This window comes from Thunnus thynnus, chromosome 21 (assembly GCF_963924715.1).
Source record: "Thunnus thynnus chromosome 21, fThuThy2.1, whole genome shotgun sequence".
NCBI lineage: Eukaryota > Metazoa > Chordata > Actinopteri > Scombriformes > Scombridae > Thunnus > Thunnus thynnus.
In genome coordinates, this window is record NC_089537.1 from 13759886 (window position 1) to 13776595 (window position 16710).

The 16710-nt window shown below is 42.2% G+C and overlaps 2 protein-coding genes across 9 annotated transcripts in view; one reads left to right on the top strand and one right to left on the bottom strand.

The window, feature by feature from the left end:
* The window catches only part of sulf1 (sulfatase 1), an 86206-nt gene extending 82912 nt beyond the window's left edge, over positions 1-3294 (top strand). For 5 of the 7 annotated variants that reach the window (XM_067578761.1, XM_067578763.1, XM_067578759.1 and 2 more), the window contains one exon: positions 837-3294. In XM_067578761.1, the coding sequence (XP_067434862.1) occupies positions 837-1795 (959 nt within the window). In that variant the 3' untranslated portion in view covers positions 1796-3294. Of the gene's footprint in view, positions 1-10; positions 62-836 lie in introns of all 7 variants that reach the window. The other 2 variants (XM_067578764.1, XM_067578765.1) reach the window with 2 other exon arrangements.
* Positions 3295-3352: 58 nt separating this feature from the next.
* The window catches only part of slco5a1 (solute carrier organic anion transporter family member 5A1), a 38545-nt gene continuing 25187 nt past the window's right edge, over positions 3353-16710 (bottom strand). For both annotated transcript variants that reach the window (XM_067578766.1, XM_067578767.1), the window contains exons 5-10: positions 16157-16321; positions 11641-11839; positions 9260-9419; positions 8536-8777; positions 8305-8369; positions 3353-7085 (exon numbers count right to left, since the gene is read on the bottom strand). In XM_067578766.1, coding sequence (XP_067434867.1) covers positions 6628-7085; positions 8305-8369; positions 8536-8777; positions 9260-9419; positions 11641-11839; positions 16157-16321 — 1289 coding nt within the window. In that variant the 3' untranslated portion in view covers positions 3353-6627. The remainder of the gene's footprint in view (positions 7086-8304; positions 8370-8535; positions 8778-9259; positions 9420-11640; positions 11840-16156; positions 16322-16710) is intronic.

Sequence of the window (16710 nt, forward strand, 5' to 3'; positions counted from 1 at the left end):
TGCTTACCAGGCAACAGCAGCATCGAAAGTGGTCAAAGAGGAGACCAAGCCCCTCCTTCCTGTGAGTCCCCGAGCCTGTGTCAAACCATCCTCACTCTCTAGTTTGCAGTAGTTACAAGAAAGCAGCTGATCTCACAAGGGAAGCCAGGCACAAGTGGCATCGATACATATTTCTTTTCTTGCAGACAGCAAACTGAGCCCAGCTTTGATTTAGCCTTTTTTTTTTGCTGCGATTTTCTTTCATTTGCCTCTATTTCTGATAGCATTTTGAATTCTTTTCTCTCTTTTTTTTTTTTTCTGGATCACACCATTCCGCAGCAACCTCACTCACTTATTTTTGTCTGTTTTGTTGATCACCTTTTGTTTCCTCTGCTGTTCAGTTGTTTTATTCCAGGTTGCCTGACTTTTGCATTTCAATCCTGTCCAGGCCTATCATTAACTGTGCTATTACACTTTTTGTTGTGCAGCTAGTGTGTTAGTTTGTTATAAAGGATTATTACGTTTTTTGTTTTTTTTTCAGTCTGTCTTTATGTGAATTTCCAAGGCAGCATGTGTTTGCACTACTCATGGCTTGAGCATAGTGTGGGTGCTGTGTTTATCTAGTTTATCTAATGCTGCTTTGAAGTGTGTGAGTGCATTTATCTGTGTTTGTGTGTGTGTGTGTCTTTGTGTGTTTGTGTGTGTATTGGGGGGGCCACAAACCCCATGGAGCGGGCTGCTTTAGTGAGAGCCGGATACTGGGCATGACTGCATGCTGTTTGAGTAAACTTGAAAAGATCTCTCCCTCCTTTCGACTCCAGATCCTCACAGTCTTTCTGTTTCTTTCTGTTCGGCAGCACACAGCCAGTATGGGACGGACGACAGGGTTAAGCTTCCTAACTTGACAGACGAGGAGGTGAACTGGCAGGGACTGGAGGATCTTTATAGCATAAACGAAAGCCTTTATGAATGTAGGCCTGACTACAGCCCCAGCCCAGACAACTGGGCCAACTTCCAGAAGGATGTAGATAATATGTTTGCACTGCGACACGTTTTTAACAAATTTAATCAAACCCATAAGCTTGACGACTCCACCCTGCCAGAGCTGGGCTCCGGGGCCGGGGGTGGAGGCCTTGAAGAGGGCAGCGGAGAAGAGTTGGGCTCAACCAGGGACGTCTGGCCAGGCCCGGTAACGGAGGCTCGCCTCACCACCCCCGCCCCCAGCAAAGCGCCATCAGCACCACCCACACCCAGGCCCACACTGGAGAGGAAACTGGAATCTGTTGTCAACGACCTTCCTGAGAGGGTTATAGACAGACCTGGGGCGTCTGCTATGTCAGCATCACCGGTGACGATACCGTCACCAGGTCCTAGGAGAGACGGGGCTATCTTCCAGAGTGACACGATGTGGGTGCAGCAGCTGGAGGAGATGGACGGAGAGGTCTTTAGCGGGAATGGAATGACAGAGCTTGGGACCCAACATGACAACCTGCTGCGTACTCACAACAGCCTTCAGGCCCAGCTGGAGCCAGGCCACGGAGAGGCTGTTGCCCCTCAGCAGAACCTGGGTCTTGGTCTGGACCCCGAAGAAGAGGAGGACATTTTCCAGGCCCAAGGCTTCCTCCCGTTCTCCACACAGACACTGAGGCCCGAGGTGCAGGCCAGCACCACCGGGAGCCCTCCCACCACACAGACTAGCACCACCCCACAGAGTGTCGGGGTGGTACTGCAGGTGCTGCCTCAGTCAGTGCTGCCCCTCACCTTGGACTACGAGGGCAGCGGCTCACTGCCTCAACCCTCCAATCAGACCCTCTGAGGCAGACGCATGTGCTGGCCAGCCAGCCAATGAGCTGCTAGTCGCCATAGAGACACAGAGACACAGTGATTGGGAGATGAGCTTGCCAAGAGCAATGGCGAGTGATGCCGCCTCAGTCAGTCAGAGTTGTATAATGAGTATTAAAGTTATTGTTTATTTTTTTACAGGTGCCTACATTTATTAGTAAACAGTGTTATGTTTTTTGTTTTTTTTTTCAAATATATATTTAGAAAAAAAAAGCCTTAATGCAGCTAAACTTAAGTGTTGGGATTAAAAATGAATAATTCCATATGGATAACACCATTGATGTTTTTAATATATGTTTTTATGAAAAACAAGTGTGAGTGGTGAAACCATTTCAACATCTGAATGGATAGTTAGCATTAGTCAGCTGTAGGTACGCTCCAGTCCTCAAACAAACTGATCAGTCCCAAACCTGCCCAATCACAGGACACATCATCACAACAGTACCCACTCACCAGTTAGATCATGGCAAAATTGACCCCAAATGCACTTTTGAGCTTTTTCTACATGACGCTCACACTCCGTGGTTTGTGGATTTTGAAAATTGTGTCCATTGTGAAATCAGATTTTCTGTAATGATTAATGACTACTTTTTAAAGATGAACTGGGTTGTCACTTCTGAAAAAGTTACAGAATCAACATAGATTCCACGTTTCACAAATAACTCAAAAAAATTATGTTTTTTTAGCATTTGTTTTTAGCTCCTTGCCAAACGGCAATAATAGTTTCAGACACTTTAGACAATCATGGGACAGTTTAACAGTCCGTTTAGTTTATAACTGAGAGCTTGACGTCATCTGAATTATCCAGCTGCAGCCAGCACACCTATCTGACACTTTTCACCAGGCAAGAAAAAATGTCTAGAATTGGTGTTTATTTTTCTAGCGAGGACACTATTTACTTATTAGTTGCACCACTGCACCAGCTCTGACTTTGCAGAGTTGCACGTTTGTCACTATTCACAGCATTTTATTTTAAAAGCTAAGTAAAATTATTCTTACTAATCACAAGCAAATGCTTACACAATCACCAGGGGATAGAAAAAATGTTCATTGTGTAACTTTTTTGGGAAACGTCACCAATTAATCCTGTGCTGTATGATGTAGTGCTTTGATAATCCAGAGTATAGTGTTGCACATGGAAATTGAATTCCGAATGTAACTGTATAGTCCCTTAAAACGGGTTATATGACAGCACACTGTTCCACAGCTTTGTCTATGGCAGTATAGCCGGTAAAATATTCTTAAGGCATTGCATATATGTATTCCAAGGCCAGTGAGGGCAAACTGTGCGAACATTTCTGCCAGCAATTAATCTCTGAGTAATCAAGATGTGCATTTTTGGTTCGAAACTGGTTCTGCAACAACCTGATGCTGTCCTTTTCTTTCTTGACGGTGTGTGTAGAAGTGTTAGAACGACTCTGGTTTCAGGAAAACCATGAAGCTGTTACGAAATAAACCCTTTCAGCCTTCCTAGTGATGTTTTGGCCTCAAGTGTTGTCCCGACTACTTTGCAATAACTCAATCAGACAAGTGGGTTTTTCTGTTTTTTAATGACAAATATCAAGTATTCAAGGCATTTGTAAACCAAGTGTTCACAAACATCAATTAGACTTCTGCTCCTGAGGAACACGAAGCAATAAGAGCTCGACTTTCAGAATACAGCTTCTGTCCAGGAAATTCACTTTCAGTTCAAATACTGATGAAAGGAAAAATGTGTTAAAAGCAAATCTACAGTCGACCTGAAGTCATCTGTGTCGGTAGTCGTCCAAGCATTTGAACGGCGGGAGACTAAATCGCAGGTGGGAGGTGGACTGGACACTTTTACTGTGTGTCACATGATCCGTGTGGCATTACTAACTGATTCTCTACCCTTCCCTGCAAAGAGTGCACTCGTTTGGTTCACTTTGCATCATTGTTGGAGGGAGAGATTTTGGTGAGATCACAGAAAGCCAAAAATACTTTGTTGTTACATCACTTGCTTTTATATAAGCTATTAACTCACTTTTTTATTTCTGATAAAAATGCAAATATTCTGGAAGCCAGGCAATATTAAATACTGTTTTGCCAAGCAATAGTCATCTAAAGTGAGTTTGCTAGGTTGCATTCAAGTATGGATCTTGGTCCATTTAATTTTTTTTTACTCAAACATGTTCAGATATTACAATTTCAAAAGAGAGATTTTTTAAGTGGATGGAAAAAAATAGTGTTTTATTGTTCAATGACTCAGCAAGGATCACATTTGGCTTTCCAGTCACATTATCAAGGGACCTGATCAACAATCCAACATTGGTATTTCTTATTAGAGAGCGTGATAGATGCAGTGCTCAGAAAGAAGGGGAGAGAATCATTACAGAGAGAGAAGGGCATTCTGGGTAACTTCAGCATGTCAATCATCTCAATTGTGTACTCCTCTTGACAGGAAAAAAAATACGCAACTCCCTCCCCTCCTCATGAACATATGCCGACCCTTCCCATGTGAATAATACTGTTCAGGCACCGTGAGACAAATCCACTGTTTGTTTTTTTCTTTTTGTAGCTTTAAATCTTATTTATTCTTTTTAACTACAATGTCAAGGGTTAGTTCATAAATATGCTTCTAGCTATGTGTGAGCTCTATAATATGCTTCATTTGCTTTGTCGATATTTACAGGATGATCACTTATGAATAATTCATTTGAGGTACTAAGTCACAATAATACTAAAATTAGTCACTGCCATTACCACTTGATAATCTTTACCTGGCAGAATACCATGAATCTTGGCCAAAAATGTTAACTTTTGAAATGTTTTCACTGCATCAGAATCTCATTTCCATTGCAAACCTTTAACTAAAATGAAGTCATACTGATCAGAGAATAAAATAATAAACTTTATTAGACTAATTTTATCTTCACCCTCAAAAAAAGGAAAAAAAAAATACTCCTAAAAATTAGATTATTGTGCCACAATCTGACGCACCTGATATATCTAATATCAAACAATGCATTTTTAATACTGAAAAAGTCACATTACTAGCCTTTCCAATTTTCTCATTCCATTTAAAAGTATATCTTAAATAGTTGTAAGCAATAACATGAAGCCAAGGTAAAAAAAAAAAAAAAAGAAATCTAGACAAATATATTTAAAACATTCCCGCCATGTACTGAATGTTGTGCGGACCAAACTAACAAACAGGAAATGAGAATTGAAACGTCAAAGACAGCAGGTAATCTTTTGCTCAGGTGTACCTTTGGGAAACTAAATTCGGTGCAGTGATGAAGTTTAATAATTAACCTTTTAACCAAGACTTTCATGGTACAGTACAGTAGGTCTGACAAACAGCAACATTCACTGGCCTTCACACAATCATCTCTCTGTCCACTAGAGGGCCCCAAACACCCAGCAACCGTTTACTCTAGCTGATAAAAAGGGGTTTCATCGCTTACATGCTTTGCTGCGCTACTTCTTTTAAAAGCCTAGACTACTAGATAACTACTATGTACATCTGATGACCATTAGAATGGAGAAGCCATTACAATACAGAACCAAAATGATGCATCCTTCCATCTGTTGTTGATTGCTGCAATGGATTAGATACAAATCCTTTTACTCTCAAGAATTTTTTTTTTTTTTTTTTTAAAAAGGGGTCAGATTTGTTAAGAAAACAGCAATTTTGCCACATTTTTAAAAAAAAATCCCCCTCACATTTCCAGTTTCAGGTACGATCACATCTTTAGGACATACAGTAGCTTCAGCACATGGTCAGAGATGAGATACCTTTCTTATTCCTTTCTCCTATTTGCCACTTTGCTTATCATTAACATTGTGATCATGTCGGGTGACACGTAATGAAATTTAAGACCTGACTTTTCATTCAAGTCATTTAACACTGTACCACTGGTGCTTGTCGGCTTTAAGCTACATGGTTTCCTTGCCGAGGCAAGAATCTTTGACTCGGTGACAAGTGTTCCCAAACAAAGCTGAGGGCAACGAAGCTGAGTATTGTCGCTCAACTGAGAGGACAGTGACTGGCTTTTCTGTAGCTAGCATTTACCTGGTAGCCAGCTTTGTATATTGGACTGGCCTAGACAGCCTGAGAGGCACTGTTACAAAAAAGGAAGAAAAATAGAGGTGAGAGGATTGAAAAAAAAAAAAACCCATTCTGTCAATTCAGAAGATGCAAACAACACATGATAACCAGACGTGAGAACAGGTGAATTGGCTCAAATATAAGAGAGAGGGCTGATATGTTAACAGCTCAGACTTTAAGGTAAAATGGTGTTTCTGAATGAGCCGACAACATGGATGTGTGAATTGAGCAGAGGCCGAGAAGAAGAAGAAGATGATGAGAGAGAGGTACAGATGTAGAATACAGAGTGAGCTGTACAGTACTGAGAAGGGAGGAGCTGTACATAGGATCTTGCATAGTACAGGTTTGTCAGTTGTGCTTTAGACGCCGTGTTGATGATGACTCATCTGTCTGTACGGAGATTATAATGCCCTGCCTTTAACAGTAGCACCATGTGATGTCTTAACATCGTCCAAACCTTGAAGTGGAAGTCTGACCTTCCGTGGATGCCGTGTGTGGCTGCAGCTGATGATATGCTCAGAGTAAAAGAACATCTGTCAGTCTCCTGTTATCAGAAACAGCAATGAGCAGCCCTTTAAGTATGGTGGGCGTACATGTGTCTCTGCCTGTCAGTCCTACAGCAGCTTTGGAGCCCCGCCTGGTGTCTGATTGGTGTAAAGCAGACACTGAGTGGTGCAGAGACAGAGACAGGAAGGCACGTGTCACAATGAACCCCGGAGGGAGGCTTTGGGGTGCTCTCAGACATGGGCGGAGCCTCTGTGGTGATGCGGCAACAGGATGGGAGGGGTTATTGCTTTGAGGGTGTTGCCGGGGCAACTGAGGCTGCTGTGACCGCGGTTGAGCAGCAGGGCGGCGGGCGGGTCGGGTCGTGGTGGGATGAACACGGGGCAGGAGCGGGTGCGGGCGTGGCTCTTCTGGCCTCCGGCGTGGCATATGAGCTCGCTGACGGTGCCCAGCGGAGGCAGGTGCTGGCGCCAGCGCTCGGCCCGGTCCTCCTTGTGCTTTATCGAGTACCAGGTGAGGAAGATGAAGATGAAGCCTACGAACTTGAGGCTGGCGGCCAGGCCGAAGTAGACGAAGCGGAACGAGGTGACGTCGTACTCCCAGCATGAGCCGTGCACGCCGCAGTCCTGCTGCCACAGCATGCAGGTGGTGTCGATCACAGCACCGAAGTAGATGGGTGTGGGGATGTAGGCTGGAGAGGGAGAGAGAGAAGATGTGATTAATGCTTAAAAACAAGCTGTGTCCCAATCCTATACTACGTAGCATTTCTCAGCAGGTTTAAGTATACTCAAATAAGTCTGAATGTACTAAAAATGCTTGATTGTTGAATGAACTGACATAACTTGCCTACAAGGAAATGGAGGAGCTGCTCACACTTACAAAACATTTGAAATAAAGTGTGGGTGGTGGTTAAAAAACCTCCAGAAAGATCTGGGAAAACAATTTTTTGTTCTATAGAAAAACACTTTGCTGGATTGCCAAACCTCAGAACACATATTGCATCAGTTCCTTGCATAAGAGTTAGTACAAAACAGCTAAGTGCATTGCTTTATTGTATACTATTATTTTGATATATAGTACACACTGTATACAATTAAAGAGACTTGGAGCACTTGAAAACAAATTGAATGTGCTGCAGCACCACCTTTCTACCACTTGGTGGCACAGTTTTGCTTTATAAGGATCATTACCTCCCCTCCTGTTTGTGAGTGGAAGTTGACAAAATATTTGAAACACCTTTCAATATAATTAAATCAAACACAACACCACCATCCTCTGAGGCCTATAAAAAATAAATGACCATAAAGTTGAATCAGCACCTGTCTGACACACTGTCGACAAAAACCTACACATTGTAAACTTCTTAGTGTAGAATGTATTGCCGAACTGTTGTACGTGATTGCATCAGAAGTGCACATAATAAACTGTATGACCACACAAATACATAGTGTACAACGTGCCCTCCACATACACCTTACAATGGTTTATGAGAAGTGATGTGACAACTTTATGTTCGCACAGGCATTCCAAGCAGAACAGAGGCATGTTAGGGCAGTGGTTACTCAGCCTGAGGCTTTTTCTACACATATCTACATGAAAGTTCAGAGGTCGACTACGCTGCTGCATTCCAGCTCTCTCTAAAATTGTAGGGTGTTAGCAAGGACAAGAGAGAAAACAGAGTGTTAGAAAAGTGGATTAGAGACCAGCTGAAACCCTGGACAATGGAAATCAGATGAAGAGATGTGATCGGCTACAGCTGCCACAACTACTAGCACTACTTCAACATCTACTCTCTATGACTGAGTGGACACAATAAATAAGCGGTCATAGTGTTATATCTTGATTCACATGGTCATAAAAAATACACTGTGTATTCCTTATACTTCTGTCCACAAAGGGTCAGAACTTACCAAGAGTTCGAAGCAAGACAAATTGCATCCCAAGAGCAAAAGGCCTCTCCTGTTCGTCAACAGACCTGAGAAAAGAGAAAAAACAGCATGTAAATGATGTAAAGTCACTTCGCTGCACAGAGAAACAGGCCACTGATCATCAGCTGTGACAGTATCACCACCAGCCCCTGAAAGCTTTAAGAAGATGATGGGGGAGGGTAAATTTGATTAGCAGAACTGGCTCTTCTTTACCTGAGTGTGACGATGATGGCAGAAGGCTGGGCACAGGCGGTGATGAGAGTGACGATGAAGAGGAAGATGAGGAAAGGGATGAGCGTGTTGCAAGTGCGGTCGCATTTCCCCGACACCGCATAGCCGTTTTCATTCAGGTAAGTTTTGACGATGACCAGCTGCAGCTGGTTGACCTGGCCGCCGGAGGACGGAGTGATGACCTGTCTGCTCTGCACGCAGCCACAGTCGGTGTAGTTCCTGATCTGTAGACACAAACAATATGTACAATATGAATATTATAATATGCACGCAGATGGGACTGATGAAGATTTGAAGCCAATTCTATTAATAAACTAATGAGTGTAGCTGCATTGAAAAATCTAATGTAAATACATAGAGACAGACTGGGTGGCACCAGCAATGTAACGCAATCAGCCAACTGGACAAAGAATCTAGACGTTTCCTCATGTTGTTATAATTTCCTATCTGACATTGTTGTGCATTGTGACACATCCTGTACTTTGAGAGCAAAAGGAAAGAGAATGTACAGAGCACAAGTCTTTTGTGTATCATGAACTATGTCCAGAGTTTATTCATCTTTTTTTCCCCCCCATTCTACTTGATATACAAATAGCTCCATAGAAATTATTTCTAACAGGAAAACAAAAAGGAACTATCAGTAAACCAAGTACGCAAATGTGTGTGCTTTGATGCTCTGTGTGTGTGTGTGTGTGTGTGCACTCACTCCGGTGCTATCATTGCCCACGGTGCTGCATCCAGCCAGGCAGGGGTTGAAATAGGTAATGCCATCAGAGCCGCAAACCGGAGCGTACTCATGGATCCTGCAGCCACAGTTCACGTTGCAACTACCCGTCAGGTTCCTGTGGGTCATCGTCAGGGTCGGACTGCAAAATGGAAACAGAACAAGACTTATCATATCCATTTACTTGACCACACCATGACAACTGAAGTCATTTGTACAGACCACTTATTTCATTCATGTTTCTATTCTGTTGAGGGACTACATGCATCTGTGTACTCTACCTCTCTACCTAAACATTAATTTATTTAGGTTTGTCTCAGTGCAACATCTTTTACCAGTGTGGACCTGCTAGGATAGCAGCGCACCATTTAGCTCCAGAAAAATTGAGAACAAATTTACGGTGCTATGTGTGTCCCTTTAATTAGCTTTAATCTCGCCCTCCATCTGTTTGTGTGATGTGCGATGATGATGGAAGGACAGGCACGATGGTGTGAGGAAGTGACACCTCAGTGGCTAGAGAGGCCGTGTGGGAACAGTCACTCTAAGCCAAACAGGACTTTGGCTCCGTCTAAACCAGGAGCAGTGAAGCGAGTCCTGGGTTTTTTCTGGGAGGCTTCGCTCTGAGCCCAGCGGAACAGCCGGGGACAGGCCCTAACAACACAACAGCCTGGGGTAATCCAGACACATACACACATACAGTTGATACTAATGTGACATCTCTTTTTGAAAGTTTGTTATTTTAATGTTTTAATAAAATAAAAACCAGCCAAACTGAAAAAAAATCTAAAGTTATCATCTACCTCTTACAGTAAACCAGTCAACTAGCAATTTTGCACCAGACCAGTGATCCTCATTTTTAGATTAGTTATCACAGGAGAATCACATTTGGGCTTGTCCTGACATAACAGTGTTACATTCCAAACACTGTGTGTGTGGAGTCACAGGCTCACTGCACTGATTGCACATATCCTTTCGCAGAATAAACCCCAACCTTCGCTGAACCCTCCAGATGTTGTGTCACTGCGTGCAGGCTGCACTGCATAAAACCCCAAACAGAGAGCCAAGAGACCAAGTGGCTTAATCTGGTTTAGTGCTGCAGACACCGAACAGGGAGAATAATGATGACAAACAAATCTATGAGTTCTGAAGGTTTATCAAGAACAAAAGTCTTACAACCAGGCCAACTTGTAATAATGCTATGCTTTTGCAGATATTTCAGAATATTACATAACTTGCTATTGGCTCCAAAAATGTTGAGGACCTTTGACGTTGTCCATGTCATGTCCTTTTTTTTTTTTTTTGCATCTCCAGCCTGTCAGCGGGAGGAGAGCTACGTCTAGACTGCTGTGTGAGAACAGACAAGTGACACAAAGGGTGGGCTCGGGCTAAACATTCCTCATGTGGGTGCTACCAGTGACTAGTGACCAGTGCTGTTCATAATGAGGAGCCCCACCAGCTCACACGGTCTTGTTGACCCCTCTATAAACACCGGTTTAAACAAAGACTATGGTTATTAATGGGTCAGCTATGGGACTTTAAAGGGCACGCTGTCTATTTGGCAAATAATCCATTTGATTATCTTGGTTACGTGAAAAGTACATTTCACAGAGGTTCTGCAGTTTCACCTTTGTGTGCTCAGTATTTAGTGGGCATCTGACAACTACGCTGTTATGACGAATCAAATATTTATGACTAATTGCTTGCAGAATTAACTCTTTAATTCAAATTTAAGTTTTTTGTACATGTTTTTTACAATACAGTAGATGTGTATTTTTGTTAGTAATACGTTTACAGGGTCTCAGCATGTCTTTTGCATCATCCAAGGTCACTCTATGCATGCTGTAACTGACTCTATGCATGTGTCTGTATGAGTGTGTTCATAATCATGTGTGCCAACAAGACATCCACTCCATATTTCTGTCCGCGGGGCTGACACATGACTGTTTGTTAACTCCGCAGCCTGGCTGCTGATGTGGTGTCGAGCAGCAGCTTCAGAAATAGAAGTGGCGGAGTGATTCGCCGGAGCCACGAGAGCAGATGCCAGTGTTGCTAATTAATCATTCACACTCCGCCACGACGCCACAACACATGATGATGACTGCAGCGCTGACAACATCTATGAGCCACACGCTCCTCCCAAGGTGTGTGTATTTCAGATACGACTTCATATCTGGTCAAAAGTGTGTCTCAAAATAAGAAGTTTAGAAATGTAGATTAGAAATCTAGATTCTCCTGCATAATTCTGGAAGATTTGTGTCAAATGGAAAGAAACATCAGTGTGAAGACAGAGTGACTTTCTGCAGCAGGAGGCATGGGGACATATAAAATCTGCAGCCTGATAGTATCAGTGGACTTGTGCTTACCCAGTAGTGTAGGGTATGTTGATGCCTCCTAAATTGATGCTCTCACAGCCCACTATGAAGAGTGTGGAAAAGCACAGCAGAGACACCCCGCTGCAGATCATGGCCAGCTTCGCTGACTCTCTGGCACCAAGTTTCAGCTTCTTGATGATGTAGCCCCCCAACACGATGCCTACCCCGGCGCTGGGTACGATGATCACACCTGTGAGAGAGATCAGAGAAGAGAAGAAGAGTGGGTGAAAAGGAGGAAAAAAACCTCTGAAGTGTTGCAAAGAGTACAGAAATAGAGCAGCTAATTTGTGTCATGAAAAAAATGTTAACACTGAATTAATGACACTAACGCATGACTGACTTCGTGCAATAAACATCTGTTGTACAATATTTCAATTGGGGCACATGAACATGAATAACATGAATGTCATGCTTTTATATGAAATATGTATGGTGTCTTGTTGGACACGGCTGCTGGAAAAAGAAATGTCAATCTCAATGTGACTTAAACCAAGAATAAATAACTTCAAAAGGAGAAAAAAGGACCAGAATAGGCTACAATGTATCAATGTGACGAGGCAATGAGTCATTTCATGCTGTGGCACTGCACAGCACGTGCCCTCCATCCACTAGAGCTGGTCTAATTGACAGCATGAAGAAAGGCAAAGCTGGCTGCTGGCAGGATTGACCGGGTGGTTAGTGTCAGCGTGCAGACGTTAAGGCCCAGAGAGGCGGCACATGGCAGGCCTCGAGCCCAGCCACAGGCGCTTACGGCCGGGTAACGAGCAAGATCGGGTCAGTCAGTGCGGCCAGAGGGTCGTCAAAGACAGAGGATCAGAAGAGAAGTGATCCAAGCACACAGAAATGTTATGTGGCTTCTCTTTCTATGTGTGTGTGTGTGCGCTTGTGTCAAAGCAAGAGAAAGACAGAGAGGGCAAAAGACAGAAAGAGAGAAAGTGTCTCTCTGAGCACACTTAGTGAAAGCTCCGCAACAGACATCTGTAGCATAATATTATCCTGTAAGTGCATGTGTGCGTTCTAAAACCTTATGCTTTCTGCAGGATTAAACATGCACAGAGACAAACCAGATATCATATCACAGTGACATAAGGTGCACAAACACACACACATACTACTCTTCAGTGGTAAATGCTACATGAATGATTTATACATATTTTATCTGGATTAACAGTTGGTACACTCGCATGAGTATGTGAGCGATTTGATAAATGTGTGCATGTATGCATGTCAGTTAATCTATTCTCTAGATCCTACTGGAGATACGCTTTGACTCTTGTCCTTTTTGTTGTCAACAGCTTGTACAGCAGAGTGAGAAGAAAAATACAATGTAGAAATAAGAGGAAAAAAAAATCTTACGGATGGAAAGTGTGTATTTGAAAGGAACGGTGGCTGGAGATAAAGAAAGCCACTAAAAAAAGTCGGAGAAAAAACAGGCAGAGAGCAGCAACAGCAGCATGGGGGAAACTGCAGCTGAGGGAGGCGTGAGTGATAGGTTACGGTGCTATTTCTGTAGAAACATCTAATGAGCATGTAGCGGTGGCAGCTCTTTAACCGGGCAAGATACAGATTCAACAAAGGTGGCAATTTGCAAGATTTACACTGATATTATTTTGACATCATTGGTGCGACACATTGCTGTTTTATAGTGCAGTAATTTTCCTACAGATTGCAGAACAACCAAAGCGATGACCTCTTTTCCTTTACATATACTAATTTAGAGCTATTAGCCATTGTCGCTATTGCTACCTATTGTAGATACCTAATTGTTCTACTAATTGCCAGCAAAGCAACTGGAGATGCTGCCTGAAACATAAAATGCATCACTTCCTGTGCAGCTCAGAACTTTTCCACACAACGCATTCAGCAAATACAACAAAAACCGCATAAAAGCTTTCATGAACTGAACCAACACTACGTCCAGTCAATTAGCAATTAGAGTTGGGTTCTGTTAGCCAGTTCCATTTTGGATCTGGTTTCAACGGAGGAAACAAGATGAAAACATAACACTGACATACTACTCATCTTTTTATCATCACAATCATCCTTTTTATTAGCAGTAGATTATTTAAAGCTCCTCTCCACTCAAAAATGTGTTTTTCTTATTGTTCCTACAATTGAATGTTTGAGCTTCACTGTGCAGAATGATGTATGTGCAGAGTTTGACACTGGAAGGCTGTTTTCACATTTATCTGCTGAAAGTGGAAAGTTTCCCTGTGAACACTGAAAATCTGATTTTAAGGGGTGGGCCTACGAGCATGACGCAACTAGTTTTATGGCAATTCTTGGTCCAATATTCAACTTACAAAAGTGTGATGTGGAAAACTGAAGCCTCCAGTGCATATATACTGAGAACAGACTTTTCATAGAAGTAACAGACATCTTGTGTCTAGTAGTTCAGCTTCTGAAATCAAATATGTTTGTGGAATTTTTAATGAGGGAGAAGGAAGAGATGCCATTTTGAAGATTTTTACATGATAATTATACTTTTATGTGGAAAAGACGTATCAGACACACATTATTGTTCCAAACAAAGTATTTTCATTGTATTAATGCATGTCTGGAGCTGCTGGCTGCATCTGGAAATATAGTCATACAAGGGGTGAGTCTAAACAAAACAAGTCAAGTTGTGGGCTATAAAATCAAACAATGAGCTGAAAGATGCTATAAAGCACAGTGGAGCAGAGGGGAACGGAGTTATGCGCTAATTCTCTGTGGGTTTGTCACTATTAGCAACCCCTTCAACAATACACATACAGTAATTTTACCCAATTTTAATATAAAATATTCACTATGGCAGCTTTAATACCTACCTAAAATTCATTCTCATCTGTATTTCGTGTTAAGTACTAATTAGCAAATGTTAGCATGCTAACATGCTAAACTAAGATGGTGAGCATTACCTGCTAAACACCAGCATGTTAACGTTCTCACTATGCTAATATGAGCATGCTGACGTAGCATCTTGCTCAAAGCAGTGCCGTGTCCATATCTTTCTTTTTTTAATTTGCAAAGAGCAACGTACACATGTAGGTTGTAATTTAGCTAAATAGCAAATACTTCGTTTCACCTGCAAAGTTAGATTCCCTTACGTTGCTTAAAATTGTTGAAAGCTAAAGCTAAATGGATTAGATTCTGGATTCTGATTTGATAAAACAGTATCAAACCTCAACCGTACTGGCATTACTAGAGGATATCAAAACAACTATGTAAAAACATCACAAATGATTTATTCACACATACATAAACACGACTCTGGTCTTCCAGTCATTCTTAAAAAAAAAACAATCACTCGCAATCATCAGGAAAATGTCACAGTTGGTCAGTCCATCTGGCTGCCCGAGGAAGCACCGTACTCCCATCAACAGGAGTGCCCTCTCCTCCTCCTCTTCTCCAACCATCATCACATACCAGCAGCTTGGCATCGTTTGGGTAGCCATGGCAACCACACCACCCGTCTGCCCTTACCCCTTGTATCCTGGCAACAGGCAGATGAGATGAGGCAATGGTATTGTGTAAGTGGGTGTGTCTATGTGTATGTATGCGTGTCTAGAAACAACCATATGTTAGCCAGAATACTTGGAAGCACACAAAAACACCTTTTTGCTTTCACAGCCATAATTGATTTTTTAATCACTCCTTGCTGCAATAACCCGGATACCAGATTAGTTGTGTATTAACGCCACTGGCTCAGACGTGACTGAAGGATTAGACTGGTTCTTTGCACATATGCAGTGCACAAATTACAGGCAAAGCAGAGGGTAGTGTGTGTGTGTGCGCGTTATGTTGAATATGTCTCCTGCAGTCAACAGAGAATTGTGTGTTACATTCAGGGGATGTAATGGAAGCTTATCGGTGAATGAAAGTCAGCATGACTCCATGACTCACATCGCTGCCCTCCGACTGTGAATCCCTGAGTGCACGTGGAGAGGTGAGAACAAATGTGAGAGTGTACTGGTACAGACTAATGGTGCATGATGATGGATCATTTATCGTCCTTTCCAGGATCAGGACACACAAAATAAACACACAGAAATGCCATATAATGTAGAATAAACCAAATTTCACAGCAATCTAATTTTTCTACAGCCATTCTACTGTATTTCAAACTGATTTATATATTTAAGTTATAAAGTCGATAAAGAACTTACCTCTTGCTATAAATCAAAATAACAAATTCTCCTTTGCAGAGGACAGTTTTGCCTCACTGATCTGATATTTTGGGGAATTTCAGACCTTTTCAGAGATAATTCAATTAATCTATGACATAACTGCTTTACCACTGCATTATTTATAACACTGGCAAGTTAACACTGAATTTCAACAGCTAGGATTTGTTGACAATCGTGATAAAGTGTCATGGCTTATAGCTACAGTATAGAAGAGGGAAACCTCTCGCGCCTGATTTAACAAATGAATAACCTGAATTTGGATCTTTTTGGCCGTCCGCCTATAACAATGAGAGAGTGATTTAACAGACGAAAGACATTATGTACAAAGAGACACTTACCAGTGTATATGCTGGCGTTGGAGGCCGGGATACCAAACTGTGACTCAATAAACTTGGGAATGAAGGTGATGAAGGCGGTGACGATGGCACACTCTGCCGTGTAGGACAGGCTGACAAACAGGAAGGTCATGTTGCTGAGGATCCTCAACGCTGCCTTGGGAAGATCTGGGGAGGGACAGGAGAAAAAGGCAGAGCACTTCATTACTGTGGTGCTGTAATTAACACACAATCGGTGTCTTAATTTGGCTTTCACTCACTCCCACACAATCTGAACTGGATGGAATCATCAGACCAATCATTAGTAACTGGAAAGCTGTAATTAAGAGAAGACTGAAAAAGCTGGAACCGTAAATAAACCTTATGTAATAATAACTTAGTAAGTAATAACGGCATTAAGTTAACAACAGCTTTAAATATTTCTGAAACACACTCGCACATTCACGCATGCACCCAACCGTGTCTCATTACATCTGGTTATGTGTTCTTGTTTCACACAAGACTGAAGGAGCAAATAACACTACATAGACACAGAGATGCTCCATGATTCTCACGCA